The sequence below is a fragment of the Thamnophis elegans genome, chromosome 5 (assembly GCF_009769535.1).
Source record: "Thamnophis elegans isolate rThaEle1 chromosome 5, rThaEle1.pri, whole genome shotgun sequence".
Classification (NCBI taxonomy): Eukaryota; Metazoa; Chordata; class Lepidosauria; order Squamata; family Colubridae; genus Thamnophis; species Thamnophis elegans.
Window position 1 is genome coordinate 52,897,870 of NC_045545.1, and position 18,308 is coordinate 52,916,177.

Here is an 18,308-nt window from a genome sequence, read left to right on the forward strand (position 1 = left end):
CCTTTCACCAAAACAAAACAAAAACAGCCTCCCCACACCTTTTAAGATCAGATTGAAGTTTGCAAACACATCGTGGACATGTGCCAAAAAGCCACTGAAAGCCATGCCTGAAGCTACTTTCTTTGTGTTTATTGTGTTCGCCCTCCTCTAATATTGCAAGCTAGTTTCCAACAAATACTTGGTGGGAAAGCCACACATGTTGGTTACCCGTGTAAAAAATAAAAGACTTTAATACAGAAGTCATGGAATAATAGCTTCATTTAAGAGGAATGTGTGTTACATGCTTTGAAAGCTTTTTCCATTTTTATTGATAGGGGATTTGGGTTATTTTATAATACATCGATTACTTCAGAGCATGGAAGAGCAACCTACAGTTTTCAAACCACATACAGTTTCCACCACATGATTTTGTGTGTGTTTAGAACAATTTTAGATCATAGCATAGAGATATTAGAAATAAAGTCCCATTGTAGATTTGCTTCTTATATTTGTGGTCTCAAAAAACAGAACTCGAGCACTGTGGAAGTCCTGATGTGGAATAGAAAAACAACAGATAGAATAGATAACAATCAGCTCCCTATATTGCGTATCTACTCCTTATTACATAAAGCAGAATTTCCATTAAAAAGGAGGATAAACAATAACTATCAGTGCATGAATTTGGGTTCAATGGATAGTCAGGCACTCTGTATTTTATGAAGGCCGCTTTGTTTTGCTACAGGATGACACAATGTGCTGGACATTGCCTAACTTCAACTTAGATATTCTGATCTATTATTCTTGGATGGACCAACACATTCTAAAGTCACCTTGTGTTTCTGATGAAGGAAGACAGTGCTCTGGGATCAAACTGTTTCTGAATATAAGCCAGAAACAGTACTAGCTCTCATAGATTATCTTTGTCAGGTCTGCAATATAGAACTCTTGGACCTGTTGGACTTCTCAGCAGAATTTGATACCACTATTAAATGATATTCTTCTGGAAGATTGATGGTGGATGACAGAGTTTTGCAGGGCTTTAATTCCTGCCTGAGTGAATAACAGTGATAGCAATAGCACTTAAGACTTATATAAGATAAGATAAGATACTTTATTTGTATGCCGCCCTTTTCCCTGGGGGGACTCAGGGCGGCTCACAGTTCAGGGGGAGGGGAGGACAAACCAAGTTACATATAAGACAATACATCATTAAAAGCACAACATTCATACTATTCGGGCAGGGTTAAGGTCTTTAGCCCCAGGCCTGTCGGGACAGCCAGGTTTTAAGGGCTATGTGGAAGGTCTGGAGGGTGGTGAGGGTACGAATCTCCACGGGGAGTTCGTTCCATAGGGTCGGAGCTGCCACAGAGAAGGCTCTCCTCCGCGTGGTTGCCAGTCGACATTGACTGGCTGATGAAACTCGGAGGAGGCCTAATCTGTGGGATCTAATTGGTCGAGTGGAGGTGATTGGCAGTAGGCGGTCTCTCAAGTACCCAGATCCAATACCATAAAGGGCTTTGTAGGTGACAACTAGCACCTTGAAGCGTACCCGGAGATCGACCGGTAGCCAGTGCAGCTCGCGGAGGATAGGTGTTATGTGGGTGAAACGAGGTGCACCCACGATCGCTCGCGCGGCCGCATTCTGGACTAGCTGAAGTCGCCGAATACTCTTCAAGGGCAGCCCCATGTAGAGCACATTGCAGTACTCCAGCCTAGAGGTCACAAGGGCACGAGTGACTGTTGTGAGAGCCTCCCGGTTCAGGTAGGGACGCAACTGGTGCACCAGGCGAACCTGGGCAAATGCCCCCCTGGTCACAGCTGACAAATGGTGTTCAAAAGTCAGCTGTGGGTCCAGGAGGACTCCCAAGTTGTGGACCCTATCTGAGGGGCGTAGTATTTGACCCCCCCAGCCTGAGAGATGGAACACTTGGCCAATTAGTGGGAGGGAAGCACAGCAGCCACTCGGTCTTATCCGGATTGAGCACAAGCTTGTTAACCCCCATCCAGTCTCTAACAGCCTCAAGGCCCGGGCTCATCACGTCCATTGCTTCATTGAGTTGGCATGGGGCGGACAGATACAACTGTGTATCATCCGCATACTGGTGGTATTTTATCCCGTGCCGTCGAATGATCTCGCCCAGCGGTTTCATGTAGATATTAAAAAGTAGGGGGGACAGGACCGAACCCTGCGGCACCCCATATGTTAGGGGCCTAGGGGTCGATCTCTGCCCTCCGACTAACACCGACTGTCCGAGAGGTAAGAGGAGAACCACCGTAGAACAGTGCCTCCCACCCCCACCTCCCGCAGTCGTCGCAGAAGGATACCATGGTCGATGGTATTGAAAGCCGCAGAGAGGTCCAGAAGTACCAGGATAGAGGCATGGCCTCCATCCCTGGCTCTCCAGAGATCATCGGTCAATGCGACCAAAGCGGTTTCTGTGCTGTAGCCAGGCCTGAAGCCAGACTGGAATGGATCAAGATAACTAGCTTCCTCCAAGGACCGCTGGAGCTGAAAGGCCACCACCTTCTCAACAACCTTCCCCACAAAGGGGAGGTTGGAGACTAGACGATAGTTGTTTAGAACGGCTGGATCCAAAGATGGTTTCTTCAGGAGGGGTCTCACCACCACTGCCTTAAAGCGGGGGGAAAGACCCTCCCTCCTGAAGGGAGGCGGTAACAACCGCCTGGATCCAGCCCCGTGTCACCTCCCTGCTGTTAACAACCAGCCAGGAGGGGCACGGGTCCAGCACGCATGTGGAGGCACCTACAGCTCTCATGGCCTTGTCCACGTCCTCAGGGGCAACAGCCTGAAACTCAATCCAGCGATGACCTACCAGATTATCCCCTAGTGCCTCGGCTGGTTCTGCAGGGTTGGAGTCCAAGTCCGCCCGAAACCGAGCAACTTTATCCGCGAGAAACTGGACGTAGTCCTCAGCCCTGCCCTGCAAAGGATCACCCGTATCCCTCCTATTTAGGAGGGAACGGGTTATCCTGAACAGGGCGGCTGGGCGCGACTCAGCGGAAGCAATCAGAGTGGCAATGTAAGTTCTTTTTGACGTCCTGATTGCCCGGATGTAATCTCTGATGCAAGATGTTAAAAGTGCTCGGTTCGATTCGGATTTATTGGATCTTCATTGGTGCTCTAGGCGTCTCTTCCCGCGCTTCCTCTCCCGGAGTTCCTCAGTAAACCAAGGGGCCCTCCTGGATCCACTGCCTCGGAGCGGCCGTAGAGGCGCAATCCGGTTAAGAGACTCCGTCGCTGCCGAGTTCCAAGCAGCAACCAGAGTCTCCGCCGGACTGCGGGCGAGGGTATCAGGAATAACCCCAAGCTCCGTCTGGAACCTCAGAGGGTCCATAAGTTGCCTGGGGCGGAACCACCTGGTCGGTTCCTCCTCCCTACAATGGGGGTTTGGTCTCCGAAAGTCAAGCCTCAGTAGGTGGTGGTCTGACCACGACAGGGGTACGATCTCACTACCCCTCAGACCAAGATCACAAGTCCACTGCTCCAAGAGAAATACGAGGTCGAGCATGTGACCCGCCGAGTGGGTTGGGCCCCGAATTACTTGGGTCAAGCCCATGGCTGTCATGGAAGCCATGAACTCCTGCGCTCCGTCAGAGTGACCACCGAGCGAAGGCAAATTGAAATCCCCCAGAACCATAAGCCTGGGGAACTCAATTGCCAGCTCGGCTACCGACTCGAGGAGCGAGGGGAGGGCTGCTGCAACGCTGTTGGGAGGCAGGTACGTTAACAGCAGACCCACTTGACCCTTGAGGTCCAACTTCACCAGCAGGGACTCACACCCGACAAGCTCCGGAGCAGGGATCCTACGAGGTACTAGAGACTCTCGGATAACAATGGCCACACCCCTTCCCTGAGCTCTCGGCTGATGGAGCACCTGAAAGCCCTCTGGGCACATCTCTACGAGGGGGACTCCTCCCTCCTGGCCCAGCCAGGTTTCAGTAATACATGCCAGGTCTGCCCTCTCGTCTAAAATTAAGTCCCGGACGAGAGGAGCCTTATGAACTACAGACCTGGCATTTAGCGACAACAGCCTGAGACCAGGGTCCTGATTACTCGCGCCATCTGGCCTTGGAGTGGGACTCATAGGGCCGGAAGGAGGTATCTCTGTAACGTAGCGAGCCCTCCTTCCCCGGTAATGGCCAGCCCTAAAGTCCCCGCCATATCTGCCCCTCCCTGTTACGACCGTAATGCTCCGGCCCACTCCCGTGTCCGTAATTCCCCCGACCACCCCAATGACCCCCGCGTTCCTCGACAGGTCCTCCGAATCAGACATACTCATTCGTTCACCCCAAGCAGTCCCCACGTAATAATTAAAACACAAAAAATACAACAATAATAGGCAATAAAAAAGGTGGGATCATTCACTCAATCACATGCAAATCCCATACACTCGCCATACCAGTTAAAAGATTGCGCAACCGTGCGAAGTTCGTACAAGGCTGATATCAGGGTAGGAGAGGAGGTCTTAATGATCTTAGCCTTCTCCTCTGCAAAGTCCAGTAAAGAGGACACGGTCCGAAGAGGGCTGCTCCCCATTGGTGTATAGCACTCCATTGTGCTTTACACCATTCTCTGAGCAGTTCACAATGTCAGTGTATTACCCCCAACAATAGAGGTCATAATTTTACCAATTTCAGAAGGATGGAAGGCTGATTCAATACCGAGCCCCATCAGGATCAAACTCCAGACAGTGGGTAGAGTTTACCTGCAAAACTGTGCGACCAGAATGCCTAAAAACATTATTGCACGAAGGGGTAGAAGAGTCGAGCTTCTGAATACACCAATGAGGGATGCCACAGGCCATGTTGGGATGAGGCTTTGCCAGCTTGAAGCCAGCTTGGCATAGTGGTTAAAACATCAAGCTTCAAAACATGAAGCTGTGAGTTCTATTCCAGTTTTAGCATGAAGCCCATTGTGTGACTGGGCCAGTCACTATCTCTTGGCCCCCAAAAGAAAGCAACAGCAAGCTATTTCGGAAAATGCTGCCAATTCATGGACTTGTCTAGCCGGTCACCAGGAATCAATAATAAATTGAAGGGATGCTTGCACACACAAACACACAAACTTTGTCAGTATGTTGATGATACTTAGTTTTATCTATTCCAGGCTGGTTCAGTGACAGTGTTGGGTTCCTGACACATTGTCTTGAGATTTTAAAAATGGGTTGAGCCTTCTCGGGAGATAGCGTATCATATCCTTTGCCACTGAGCAGTAGACATTTCACAGAAAAACATATTTTTAAAAATCCATCATCTCTCTCATCACATTAAGAATGTACAAGATCTCTCCCGTTCTTATATTTCTAAGGAAGATTAAAGAGATGATGTCTTACTGTTGGTCCCAGATGATTAGATGAAAGAGGTACTTGTATACATGAGCTTTTCGGGTTTGCAGGGGGGTACAAAGCTCTTTTCCCCCATGGCTGAGTGAGCAGGAGAGGTAGAAATCTTCATAGCTGTGGAGAGATGGATGGCAATAAAGGTCAGATGAGCAAATTCTCATAATCTCACAATGCAAAAGAAAGAAAAGAAAAGTGGAGGCTTTCAGTAATGCATACCGTATATACTCGAGTATAGGCCGACCCGAATATAAGCCGAGGCACCTAATTTTACCACAAAAAACTGGAAAAGTTATTGACTCGAGTATAAGCCTAGGGTGGGAAATGCAGCAGCTACCGGTAAATTTCAAAAATAAAAATAGATACCAATAATGTTTTTGAATATTTATTTCAAAGAAAAACAGTAAACTAGCGGTGTATTCAATGAAATACTTCACTCACCTCATGATGCTGATGTCCCGCTGTGATGATGATGTCCCGTGCAGCCGCGGGAGCGATGTCCCGCCTCCTATGACACACGGCACAGTGATTCCTATCATTGGATCACTGTACCAGAGGAGGTGGGACATCGCTATGTGGCTGCTTGCCATAACAAGGAGGAGGTGGGACATCGTTGCAGAGCGGCAGGAGGGGGAGGAAGGGGAATCGTAAGACAGCCCTGCATTACATTAGAACGTGAGGAGGGGGGATGGTGCGGTGCGCGCTGCGCGGCAAACTGACACAGAGGGAGGGGAAACTCACAGGGGCACTGGGCCATTCACGAGTGTCACCCAGCAGCATGGCCCCGCCCCTTTTTCTCCTCCATTTCGGGCAAATTTTTCACTGACTCGAGTATAAGCCGAGGCGGTTTTTTTCAGCCCAAAAAGTGGGCTGAAAAACTAGGCTTATACTCGAGTATATACAGTAACTGCAATGCAAAAAAAACCAGGAGGTTCAATTGAAAAGAAATGCCTTGATTTTTTTCCTGTTCAGCAACTGATTCACAGGTGAGAATCGATTTTATTCCCAAGCCCAGAAAAGTCCTATCCACTTTGGTACCCCCCAAGGGACAATTAATAAAAGAAAAATCCAGATGGTTTGTGTTTTGTCCACAATGTGCCTAAAGATTATTCATGCAACCAGAGGAATCTCCAATTAATAGATGACTCAGCTATAATTTCCCTTCCCCACCTGAGATACATTAAAGGCCAATAAATTTTCAGAAGCATTGAAAGATTTTTTTTTCTGAAGTTAGTTTGAGGGGTGGGCATGAGAATACGAAAGTGTGTTTGCCGGGTTAGCATCAGCTCTGCTTTCAGTCTTTCAACAAAATTTCCTTACAGTTTGTTTAATTTCAAAAGCTATTATTAGCCACTTTTGTATGTCTGAGATGGAAAAGAACAATTAATAATAATACTACACCTACACTTATAATATCACAGGATATTCCTTGTTTCCTCCATACTAAAATAATACTGGCATTGTTTTGTATGATTGGTTATGTGATATACCAATAAAAATACTGGAGGGCAAGAGACAAAAAACTTCAAGCTGTATAAAACTTTATAAAGCTAGCAGCTTTCTTCCCCCGCCCCCCCCTCTCTCTCTCGGTGGGTGGGTGGTCATGTGTGTGTCTGTGTGTGTGTGTGCGCGCGCTTGCGCTTTAGGAAATGGGTTGGATTTACACTTTGGAATAACAATAACCACTTGGTTATTGACAAAATCACTAGAAGTAAATTGCAAAAGGCAACATCCTGTGACCATATCTCTAAAACTATCACAATGTTTTTTATCTGTTTATCTGAGGTTCCTGAGAAGGGTTAGAGTTAGATGGATAAAAATGCCAAATCCAGTCTAAAAATGTGGCTAACTATATGACAACCCTCCCCAAAAAATTCTCTTTCATGCCTATGATTTTTAAAGGGAAATTTCCACATTTCAAGATTCTAAAGTTTACAATCTTTGCTGTTATCCTAAGAATCCCTCAGTCTTTCTTTCTGGCATCAAATAAAGGTGTAACTTTGGGCACAGAAATTCAACCCAACACATGGCCAGGATTGGGACGTCTAAACCAAACCTTTTTTTAAGTAATCCTTTGAACAGATCCAGATCTCAGTTGAAATATGCCTTATCTGAGACATTTTTCAACTTAGATAGTTGAACAAAGGAGGAGGAGGAAGATGGCTAGAAAAGGACAGTTCTCCCACAAATTTACACACACACACACACACACACACACAAACACACACACCTCAACATAACAACCACAGGGTGTTTCTTGGGGTTATCATCTTTTCAGAAGGGTTTCCCTACTTCCTTCTCAGCCAGTGGAGAGATATACGCCTTTTAGAATGCCATCACAGGGTGCTCTGTCAGAAAGCAAGCCATGTGACAGGTGCGGAGCGAAGATGCTAGGATACTTTGCTGGGTAACAAAGGTCAGGACAGGCTTGGATTTCCCAGGCTACTGCTTTTGTTCAGAATCACTCATTCAGTGGAATACATTAAGAATGGAACAAAAGCAAGAAGTCCCTGGAGGGATGGTAGCTAACTTCTGCAACCACATCTCTCACACGTTCCTGCTGCTGGGGAAGTAGATTACTCCCAGTCACTGCATCTCTGTCTTTATTGGAATGAAAACACATGAGCAAAGAGTGTTTACAAAGAAGCAACATCCCCCCCTCCACATACTTCTTATTGTCTCTATAGCCATTAGGTGAGTCGCCTCCACTAGCAGCCTTTGGCCAAAGAGGGGAAGCCCAGGCTGAGAAGTAGCCATCTGTCACTGTCTATAGAGCCAAGCCCAGAAGGGAGGGTCCCTGCCTATGGACTGTGCTAGGGGAACATTCCAGGGAGTTTCTAGAGAACAAAGAATCTAGTATTTAGACTTCATCTGACCAGCTAACCTCATTCTTTCAAGGGAAATAGGTCCTCTTCAAAGGTACTTTTAAGAGCCTGTCATGGGGGAGTGGAATGTGTACTATTAAATATATACAGTTCCCTTATGGATGCTCTCTCTGATTTTTATTCCCCAATGGCAAAAATGAACCCTGGTGATCTTCATAGAAAATTGTATTCTACAATCCTGGTTATTTTATTAGATTTATATTTCAGGCAACACTCAAGCCAGCCTAGAACAATTAAAAAGAAATCTATAAAACATAAAAACAAGACAATGCAATTAAATTAAGATCAGTACATGACAGTTTTTGTCATTCTCTTTAAAACTGGGAAAGGGGACCAAAGACATCTCCTTGGGGATGCATTCCATAGCCTGGGAACCACAAGAGATGCCCTCTCCCATGTGCCAGAAATGACCTCTTTGTTGATATAAGTGACTGGGCACTTCAAAATGAGAATGAAGCTTCCCAGTATCCTGCCAATAGCTGTAGACTTGTACATTATTATTTTAATATTCCATTTCATCCTTTTGCCATACACAGCAGTCCCTTTTCCACTGTTATCTGTGTGAGGTACAGAGAGCTAAAAGGAACTTTGTGGTCCACAGTCACCCAGAAAGCTTCCTCATTTGAAGGTGGACTTAAAGACTGATGTCTCCAACCTAGTCCCTAGGTCTAGGTTAAAAGGTGTATTGTCCTTTGCCAAACATTTTTTGTGACTGAATGGAGTTGTGAATCCTCCAACACTGGACATTTTTAAGAAGATGTTGGATAACCATTTGTCTGAAGTGGTGTAGGGTTTCCTGCCTAAACAGGGTTGGACTAGAAGATCTCAGGGATCCCTTCCAACTGTTATTCTATTCTAAACATTGTCAAGTTATGACAAAAATATGTTCTTGTTTACCTTGTAGCCCAGGTGATGGGTATACGATGAGTAGCATAGACTCTGAAGGAGAGAGGACAGGAAAGCAGTCGGGCCTCTTGGGAGAATGAATGCTTTCTATTCCCATGTACCACTGTCTGGAAGTCTGCATTGAAGGTATTGCAATAGAGCTCCACCAGATCCAAGATAGAGGCTGTCAAAGCTTCTACAATTTTCTCTGTTGGAGAGAGGAAACTCATTTAGATACTGTGAGAATTCATAATGAATTCTAGAATTCATTTTTAAGTGCCCATCAGGAATATGTCCCTGTGGAGTTTATACATATGGCAAACATTTTAACCACAGTGATGCTGTTCTATAAATGGTGCTCATCCATTACGAAGTTTTCCAGTTCTAAATTCCCAGGTATAAGGCTTATTTTTATTGTTCATTGTTCTGTATAGAAAACATAATTTGCAAGTTTTGCAAAAATTGTTTAAAAATTAAAACATTTGGAAATAACAAATAAAATCTTTACTTGCTTACTTATATAACATGGTTTGTTTGTTTTAGCAGCTCTGAATCTTGCAACTGTCATTTCTGAAGGGTGTTTGTTTATTGCTTAATGTTTAAGCAACCTCAGCCAAGTATGGTTTTGGGGGGGCAAAGCTGATTAAAAAACCCATGTGTTTTCTGAGCGTGTGAGCTCAGTTTAGGTGTACTGTAGCATGTTCTTTTCCAAAGTTACTCATTTTGACTACTGGTTTATCTTTACCCAAATCATGCCTTCTAGAAGACAATTTCTAATATCTTAAGTAGGGTAAAGGTTCCCCTCGCACATATGTGCTAGTCGTTCCTGACTCTAGGGGGCGGTGCTCATCACCATTTCAAAGCCAAAGAGCCAGCACTGTCCGGAGACATCTCTGTGGTCATGTGGCTGGCATGACTAAATGGTGAAGGCAAACAAAATGCTGTTACCTTCCCACCAAAGGTGGTCCCTATTTTTCTACTTGCATTTTTACATGCTTTCGAACTGCTATGTTGGCAGAAGCTGGGACAAATAATGGGAGCTCACTTTGTTACACGACACTAGGGATTCGAACCACTGAACTGCCAACCTTTCTGATCGACAAGCTCAGCGTCTTAGCCACTATGCCACTGCATTCCATTAATACCTTAAGTAACACATCCTAATCATGTGTTGTGAAAAGAGGCTGTCTTCTTTTCTACAAGTAATTGACTAATGTCCATATTATCACTTAACATCTATATAAAAATCAGTTTTGCTAGGCCACAAAAAACAAAGCAAACAAACAAGCAAACAAAAAAACCCCAAAGCAAGGACCATGCCAAATTCTTCCCTGGAATGCTCCTTTTCTATAAAGCTGTGATGTGTCTACTGTGCAAAGCATGCTGATAGTCATACGGCTTGCTCTATGAGTGAAAACTGAATCTATTTCAATTGCGAAAATGGGTAGAAAAAGTGTTAACTATCACACTATCACGTTTTTTGATTTTTTTTAAAAAAAACCACCTTATAAGAATTTCTATTTCAAAGAACTCTCATATTATAATTAGCAAATATAGCCTCACAAAGGTGTAATTAGCATTTTTTTGAAAAATGTTCCACTACTGCTCTGTTTGATCAAGATAAATCAGCTGTCAAAAGAGTTTGCTCAAAGGAATTTTCCATTTTATGTACTCATTCTAAATGAAGAACTCAAATGACTCAGAAAATTAATATATACTGTCATTGTTTTTATTGTGATTGGTTTTTGTTGTTATAGGAAACAACAGAATATTAAAGCCTCCTGAATTCACTAATTAGAGAGGAAATGTTTACCTCTGTTTTCCCTCATGGCCAAAACACTTGGATCCTGTTCAGAAAAGAAAAACAAAATTGAAAATAAGTAATGAGTCAATCACCTTATATGTAGTACGCAGACATGTTTCCTAACTCAGTTTATTCACTAAATCATCATAGCAAATATTCGTCCATCCTACCATTTTGCTACAAGTACCCATTGATCTTTTTATTCTGAATGCTAAAATTCTCCAACCAAAGGTTCTCCAGATGGACCAACTCCCAGAAATCTTAGCAACAAGTAAGTGGGCTGGAGATTTACAGTTTGACCTGTCAGTGTAAACTCAAAGGTAATTTCTAATGTCTTAAGTAAACACATTTCCAGATAGGTTTTTAAATTACCCCCTGGGCAAGGGGCATTTTCTTTGATCAGACTTTTTAAATAAATCCTCTCTGAGGGTCTGCCTCAAGTTCCATTTGCTCTGCGAATGCTAATGGCTTAAAGTTCATCCACACACATCTATCATGCAGGTCAAGATTGTTACCAATCACCTAATCCTAAACTATTCCATTAGCTTGTCTGGGTTTACACATTGCACTAAATCATAACGTGATTTATTTTAAGCTCAGCACCATTTTGGAACCACCAATTATCACACAGTATTTTGTAAAACCTGGCCATGTAAATGAAGAATATGAAAGAGTCCAAAATGGATTGAGCTGCAATAACTTAAACTCTCACCACATATTAATTAGTGTCTTACTTGTCTGGAGTGGCACAGAAATCTATGTAGGTAGGTAAATAAATTCACCTTCTCTGAAAAATGTACTGCAAATGCACTGTGTTTGCGCATGCACACTACCTTCTGTGCATACGCAGCGCTCACATATTACATCAGGGTGAGTGGGCGGAGCCTCCTGCAGCTGCCCCTACCGGTTCACCCGGAAAGAACCGGGTGAATACCACCTCTGGATAGAATGCAACATACCATTGCTGTAGTTAAAAGGGGGCGGGGGGAAGGAGGAAGCAGCTGCAATAGCATCTCTTGTCCTATTTTTGCATACATTGAATTCCCCTCTTATCATTTTCATGTATTTGGTTTTAATGTTAAAATTCAAGCTTGGTGTTTCTGAACTTTCAGACTCTCGCTTCTTACCTTCTGAATTTTGGGCTGCATGCGAGATGGACAAGGCGGTAGCTGATTCAGGGCTGCCGTGATTTCCTGGGATTCAACAGCAGCCAAAGCATTGCAAATGGCCATGACAGACTGGACTACCCGCTCTGCTTTCAGTTGGAAATCTCCCTGGATGAATAATTGAAACACTGGAGTCAGTTACAATGATCTTATTTATATCTTTGCATTAACTCTCAGCTTGGGAGCCTGACAATCATTAAGATCTAGCAGGCATGGGTGTGGAACTCAAGTATTTCCTCTCCTTTGATATCAGTGAGATTTCTTCCCAAAAGCAACAGTAAGAACATCTTTAGAGCAGGATACCTTGGCAAAGGTGTCTAAATCAAAAAGAGAAACGTTTATTTTGCTCTCTTTCTGTTCTCAGAAATGAAAGCACTAAATGAAGTTGTGTGAGCCAGGAAGGCAGGAAGGAGTGAAACAGGTAAAAGTTTCTGTTTGGAGTTTTCTATATAGTACTACAGAAAACTTCAAACATATTTTTCTATATAGTACTATGTAGGGACCAAGTGGCTCAGTGGCTAAGACGCTGAGCTTGTTGATCAGAAAGATCGGCAGTTCAGCGATTCGAATCCCTAGCGCCGCGTAATGGATTGAGCTCTTGTTACTTGTTCCAGCTTCTGCCAACCTAGCAGTTCGAAAGCATATAAAAATGCAAGTAGAAAAATAGGAACCACTTTGGTGGGAAAGTAACAGCGTTCTGTGTACCTTTGGTGTTTAGTCATGCCGACCACATGACTACGGAGATGTTTTTGGACAGAGCTGGCTCTTTGGCTTTGAAACGGAGATCAGCACTACCCCCTAGAGTTGGCAATGATTAGCACATATGTACGAGGGGAACCTTTACCTTTACCTATGTAGTACTATCTATATACAGATAGTTAAAACAAGGCCTCTGTATCTATTGGAAATATGTATACATTATGTACCTAAAAGCACTACTACAGTAAACATTCTAATTTAGAAAATAAGAGTCTATCGCTTTTTCTCACTTCTGACAAATCCTATTGAGCTTTTGTGAACTTTAGCACAGAATATATATGTATGTATGTATGTATGTATGTATGTATGTATGTATGTATGTATCAGTTTCTACAAATCAAAAACAGAAACTCAGTTAAACTTGAGGTGGTCCTTTTTTTCTCTTCACTATCTTTGTGACCAAAAACTAATCAGAAACTTGTGGAAAAATTATTAAGACTTTTTCTGCCTTAAATTCAAATATGGTTTCAGATATGTCTTTAATGTATTTTAACACTAAAGTCATACTTGAATTTAAAAGGAAAAAAGTAGCATCACATGATTCCCAAATTCTACATGAAGGAATGTAATATATTCCAATTCCTTCATGTAGAATTTGAAAGACATTTGATATTATTAACATTTTCCACCAATATAATTCATTGCTCCAGAAGGCATAGAAAGAATTGCCACTAAGGGGCACTGTTGTTTACTGCGCCTTACTGTGCAAAATGCAGGTATTTGTTGGATAAGAGTCCTGAAAAGGTCTGTTGCATATAGTCAGTAAGGATCAGACTTGCAGAAGATGTGGAAGAAAGATCTACAATTCTCTTCCTTCACTGGACAGCACTTAACAAAATGGGTTTCCATAAAGCAAAATCAGAAAGAAAGGGATCGGTGTGTATCAAACAGGAAAAATAAGATACAAAGTGTAAAAATTGTGCTTTATGGAAACTAAAATCATTTTCGCAAACAATTTCTGTAATTTCTATATATATATTAATCTATAAAAATATTGTTTTTCCTTTTTTATGGAGAACTTAACAACTCAATCGTTTACGAAATCAAATATGAATTGTTTAGGATTTTATATGTGTTTGAAATTATGTATTTATGAATAATCTCTAAAACAGAATAAGAAATAGTTAAACTCCCTATGTTTCTCTCATTTTCATACATACAATTTACACAAAGCTGCATAATATTTGTCCCAAGTATTGTATCAATTGTTTCTTTCTTAGACTGGATAGAAGGGTAGATTAAACAAATAAGCTTAAATTTTACCTTATTTTGCACTATATTTTATTTTCCCTTTCATAACACTTTTTCCCTTCACCATGCACACATTTCTTTATAAAACCACCAGCTCTTTATTTATCTAATGATGCAGAGTCTCTAACATTTTGAGCATAGATATACATAATCACAGTGATACAATCATGATTGGTCCACTAATGGGAGAAGATGGCAAGGAAGTAACAGGCAGCAGGGAGAAAGTTGGAATTGCTTAATTGCATCTATCTTTACAAAAAAAAAAAGAGTGGGGAAAGGCTAACCAATCAAAAGCAGTACCATAGAAGACAGAATAGGAATGCAAGTTAAAATAGGCAACAAAATGTTAAGAGAGTATCTATCCACTCTAGATGAGTTCAAATCGCCAGGACCAGATGGATTGCATCCCAGGATTCTGATGGATCTGGCAGACGGGATCTCAGAACTATTAAACTAAATGTTTCAAAACTCCTGGAGCAATACCAGAGAACTGCAAAAAATTTGCAGTCTGGTTCCAATCTTCAAAGGGGAGGGAGGGGGAATGATTCAGGAAACTACAGATTAATTAGCCTGACATCAATACCTCCTGAAAAAGAAAAAGATAATTAAGCAACAGATCTGGGAACACTTATAAACGAGCAAAGCTATTACTAGGAGCCAATATAGGTTTAATAAAAACATATCATGCCAGACAAATCTTACTGCATTATTTGACAAAGTGACTAAATTAGTGGATGAGGGAAATGTTGTGAACATAGTTTACTTAGACTTCATTAAGGCATTTGATAAAGTAGACCATAACCTACTTCTTGGTAACAGAAAAATGTGGGATAGATAGCATCACCATTAGATGGATTTGCAACTGGCTGATCAATCATACTCAGTGTACAGTCCTCAGTGGAACTATATTTAAATGTTAAGAAGAATGCATTGGGCTTTTTCTTATGCCCAGTCTTCAATCTATTCATAAATTATTTAATAAAGGGATAAAAGAGGAACTCATCAAATCTGTAGAAATGTCAAATTAGGCAACAACCAATATTTTGGAAGATAGACTCAAAATCAGAAGGATCTTGACATGTTTGAACACTGGGCCCTATCCAACAAAATGTAATTCGGGGGGGGGGGGGGGGAGTAAGGTCTTACACATAGGCAACCCCCCCCCTCCATATACAACTATAGAATAGTTTCTATATGTGAGAGGAATCTAGGTATGCTAGTGGAAAACCATTTAAATATGAGCCAGCAGTGTAATGCAATTGTTAAAAAAGCCAAAACAGTACTAAGCTGCATCAACAGAAGGATAACATCAAGATCACATAAAGTTGTAATACTACTTTATACTGCACTAATAAGACCATACTTGGAATACTGCATCCAATTCTGGTCACAATACAAAAAAAAGATATGTTGAGTCACTAGAAATAGTACAGAGAAGAGCAACAAAGACAAATAGGCACCTGGGGGCTAAACTGTATGGTGAACAGTTGGGGAACTCGGTATGTTTATTCTAGAAAAGAGAAGGACTAGGGGTGATGTGGTAGCAGTTATCTGAGAGGCTGTCACAGAAAAAGGGGGATCGACCTATTGTCCAAAGCATCTGAGGATAGGACAACATTGAAAATTATGAAAGAGTGATACAAAAGAATTAAAGAGAAATTTCCTGACAGTGACAACAATTAATCACTGGAACAGCTGCTTCTAGAAGTTGTGGGTGCTCTATCACAGGAGGTTTTCAAGAAGAGATTGGACAATCACTTATCCATAATGGTATAGGTCTCCTGCTCAAACAGCTCCATGGTCCCTTCCAACTGCACTAGTAAGACCACACTTAATACTGCATCTATGACTTCAATGACAAGTGAGACTTTAAGATACAAATTCTGTCAATGCAAGTTTATGAAGTAAGTCCTATTCAATTGATTTGGGACTTATTCTATACAGTTCTTTATAGTTCTTTAAGTTCTTAAATTATAGGTTCTAAAACAGGAACTCAAAGGAAATGCTAGCTTTAAAAAAAAATGAAGATTTCAATATGTCTCCTCCTTAAAAGTACTAAACTCATACTAAACTCTAAACTCATGTTCTTTGTTTTTCCTCAGCTCCCTCTTTCCACTTTTTTTGTATCTCAGCTATTCAGATGTGTCCTTACAGGCATAAAATATCTTACCTTTCAGTAACTGTAAAATCGTAAGAAAATATAAGATAAATATAAGTAGAATATTTACATGCAGGCTGACCATGTATCATATTTGCAAGAACTCCAAGGATCTCTTACTTCCCTATCACATACTTCAGTGACTCATATGATCTAGAACAAACATTCTAATCTCTGCATCAAAAGCTGAATAACACAGATTATTCTAAATGGAAAGAAAAAGCTGGGCAAAGGCCAAAGCTTCACAAAGATGTGATCCTGGCAGCAAAACCAAAATGCATTTATGCATACATATACAACTATCTCTAAAAGAAAGGAAAACTGAAACAAAGAGGAACTTTCTACCTTATGGTGCTCTGCTGACACTATAAAAATACAACCTGAGAATCGCTTCTCTACACCCATTTTTTTCTCTTTTTTTCTTGCTGCTTTGACTGATAGTTCATACTGCTAAGTAGAACAACCTCTTGGCTGCCGTCTGGGGTGGGTTTCACATTTTGTACTACTTATTCTGTGGGCGTGGCCTGTTTTGTGGGCATAGCTTGGCGGTCATGTGGGTGGGTGTGCCCAATTTGTAAAATGTGGTGAAACTCACTTAAAAACCAAAATGTTGGCTCAGAAACTCTGGCATTTGAAGTGTGCAAGTCTTAAATCTGTCAAGTTACAAGACCCTTGCACCCTAACCCTTTACAACAAAAAACAAACCCCAGGGGTGTTCAAAGTTGACAGCTTTAAGACTTGTGGACTTCAACTCCCAGAATTCCTCCTTCAGCCATGTTGGCTCAGGAACTCTGGCATATGAAGTGTGCAGGTCTTAAAGCTGTCAAGTTACAACAACCGAGGAAGGAACAGGAGCAGAGCACTCGGCTGTTGGAAGAAGTCCAGTGCTTTGTTCTCTTTGACAGCCACCTTGTTTGCAGTGGGATGGGGAGAAATCCATGGGTTAGAGGGAGAACAAAGCCAAGCTTCTGCTATGGATGGTCTTCTCCTCTCTCTAACCCATGGATCTCTCCCCACCCCACTGCAAACGAGGCGGCTGTCAAAGAGAATGAAGCATGGGGCTTCTTCCAATAGCCGAGTCCTCCGCTCCAGCAAAGGAAGTGGGTGGGTGGGGCAAGCATGGTGCAGAAAGGCGGGGCAAAAGAGTGAGAAAGCAGTGACCAGACGGGCAGGGTGAGGCAGCGAGTGAGTGGCGAGTGGGGGCAGACCAGGGGAGGGACCGTACTGGTACAGTGGCTTCTGGCTCTAACAGTATGCAAACGTACACCTGATTTCCGCTACCGGTCCAGTCCGATAGGAACCCACCACTACTGCCATCCCAAGCACCCCTATGCTGATAGCCCCAACTTTATGTTGGGAAATCTGACTCCCATAAAGCAGTCAAGATGGAATGAGGAAAATGTGAAGCGAGCAAAAACTGTGTAACTGCCTATCTTTATAGGCAAACCTAGTCCCATTTAAAGAGCACTAAAACAACCTTCTCTAATCAGTTTCAAAAAGGAAATAAAACAAGCTGTGAGCAATGAGATGTGGGGGAACATACTGGAGAAAACCACAGTGGGGGAAATATGTTTACCACTTATTTTCTTCATATTATCACAGACCCCGCACCCTAGCAGGCCTGGATGGAGCCTCTGGGCTCTTCAAATTTGTTTGTTTGTTTTGTTTGTTTGTTTGTTTTATTAGACATTTATAGGCCGCCATTTTCCCTGAGGGGACTCAGGGCGGCTTACAGTCAAAAGGGAAGGGAGTGTCAGACAATACAAAAAGAAATGTGCACAAAAGTAAATTAAATAGTAAAACTCAACATTCACTCAACATTCGGGAGGGGCAAAAGTAAACTTATCCCCAGGCCTGACGGGCTAGCCAGTTCTTGAGGGCTGTGCGGAAGGCCTGGACGGTGGTGAGGGTACGAATCTCCACGGGGAGATTGTTCCATAGTGTCGGAGCCGCAACAGAGAAGGCTCTCCTCCGAGTAGTCGCCAGTCGGCACTGACTGGCGGATGGAATACGGAGGAGGCCAACTCTATGCGATCTGATGGGACGCAGGGAGGTAATTGG

General features: G+C 42.6%; 1 protein-coding gene across 5 annotated transcripts in view; it reads right to left on the reverse strand.

Moving 5' to 3' along the window:
* PIK3C2B (phosphatidylinositol-4-phosphate 3-kinase catalytic subunit type 2 beta) overlaps positions 1–18,308 on the reverse strand; it is a 110,463-nt gene that overhangs the window by 44,163 nt on the left and 47,992 nt on the right. For all 5 annotated transcript variants that reach the window (XM_032218179.1, XM_032218178.1, XM_032218177.1 and 2 more), the window contains 4 exons: positions 12,041–12,187; positions 10,923–10,956; positions 9,122–9,317; positions 5,334–5,456 (listed from right to left, as the gene is read on the reverse strand). In XM_032218179.1, the coding sequence (XP_032074070.1) occupies positions 5,334–5,456; positions 9,122–9,317; positions 10,923–10,956; positions 12,041–12,187 (500 nt within the window). The remainder of the gene's footprint in view (positions 1–5,333; positions 5,457–9,121; positions 9,318–10,922; positions 10,957–12,040; positions 12,188–18,308) is intronic.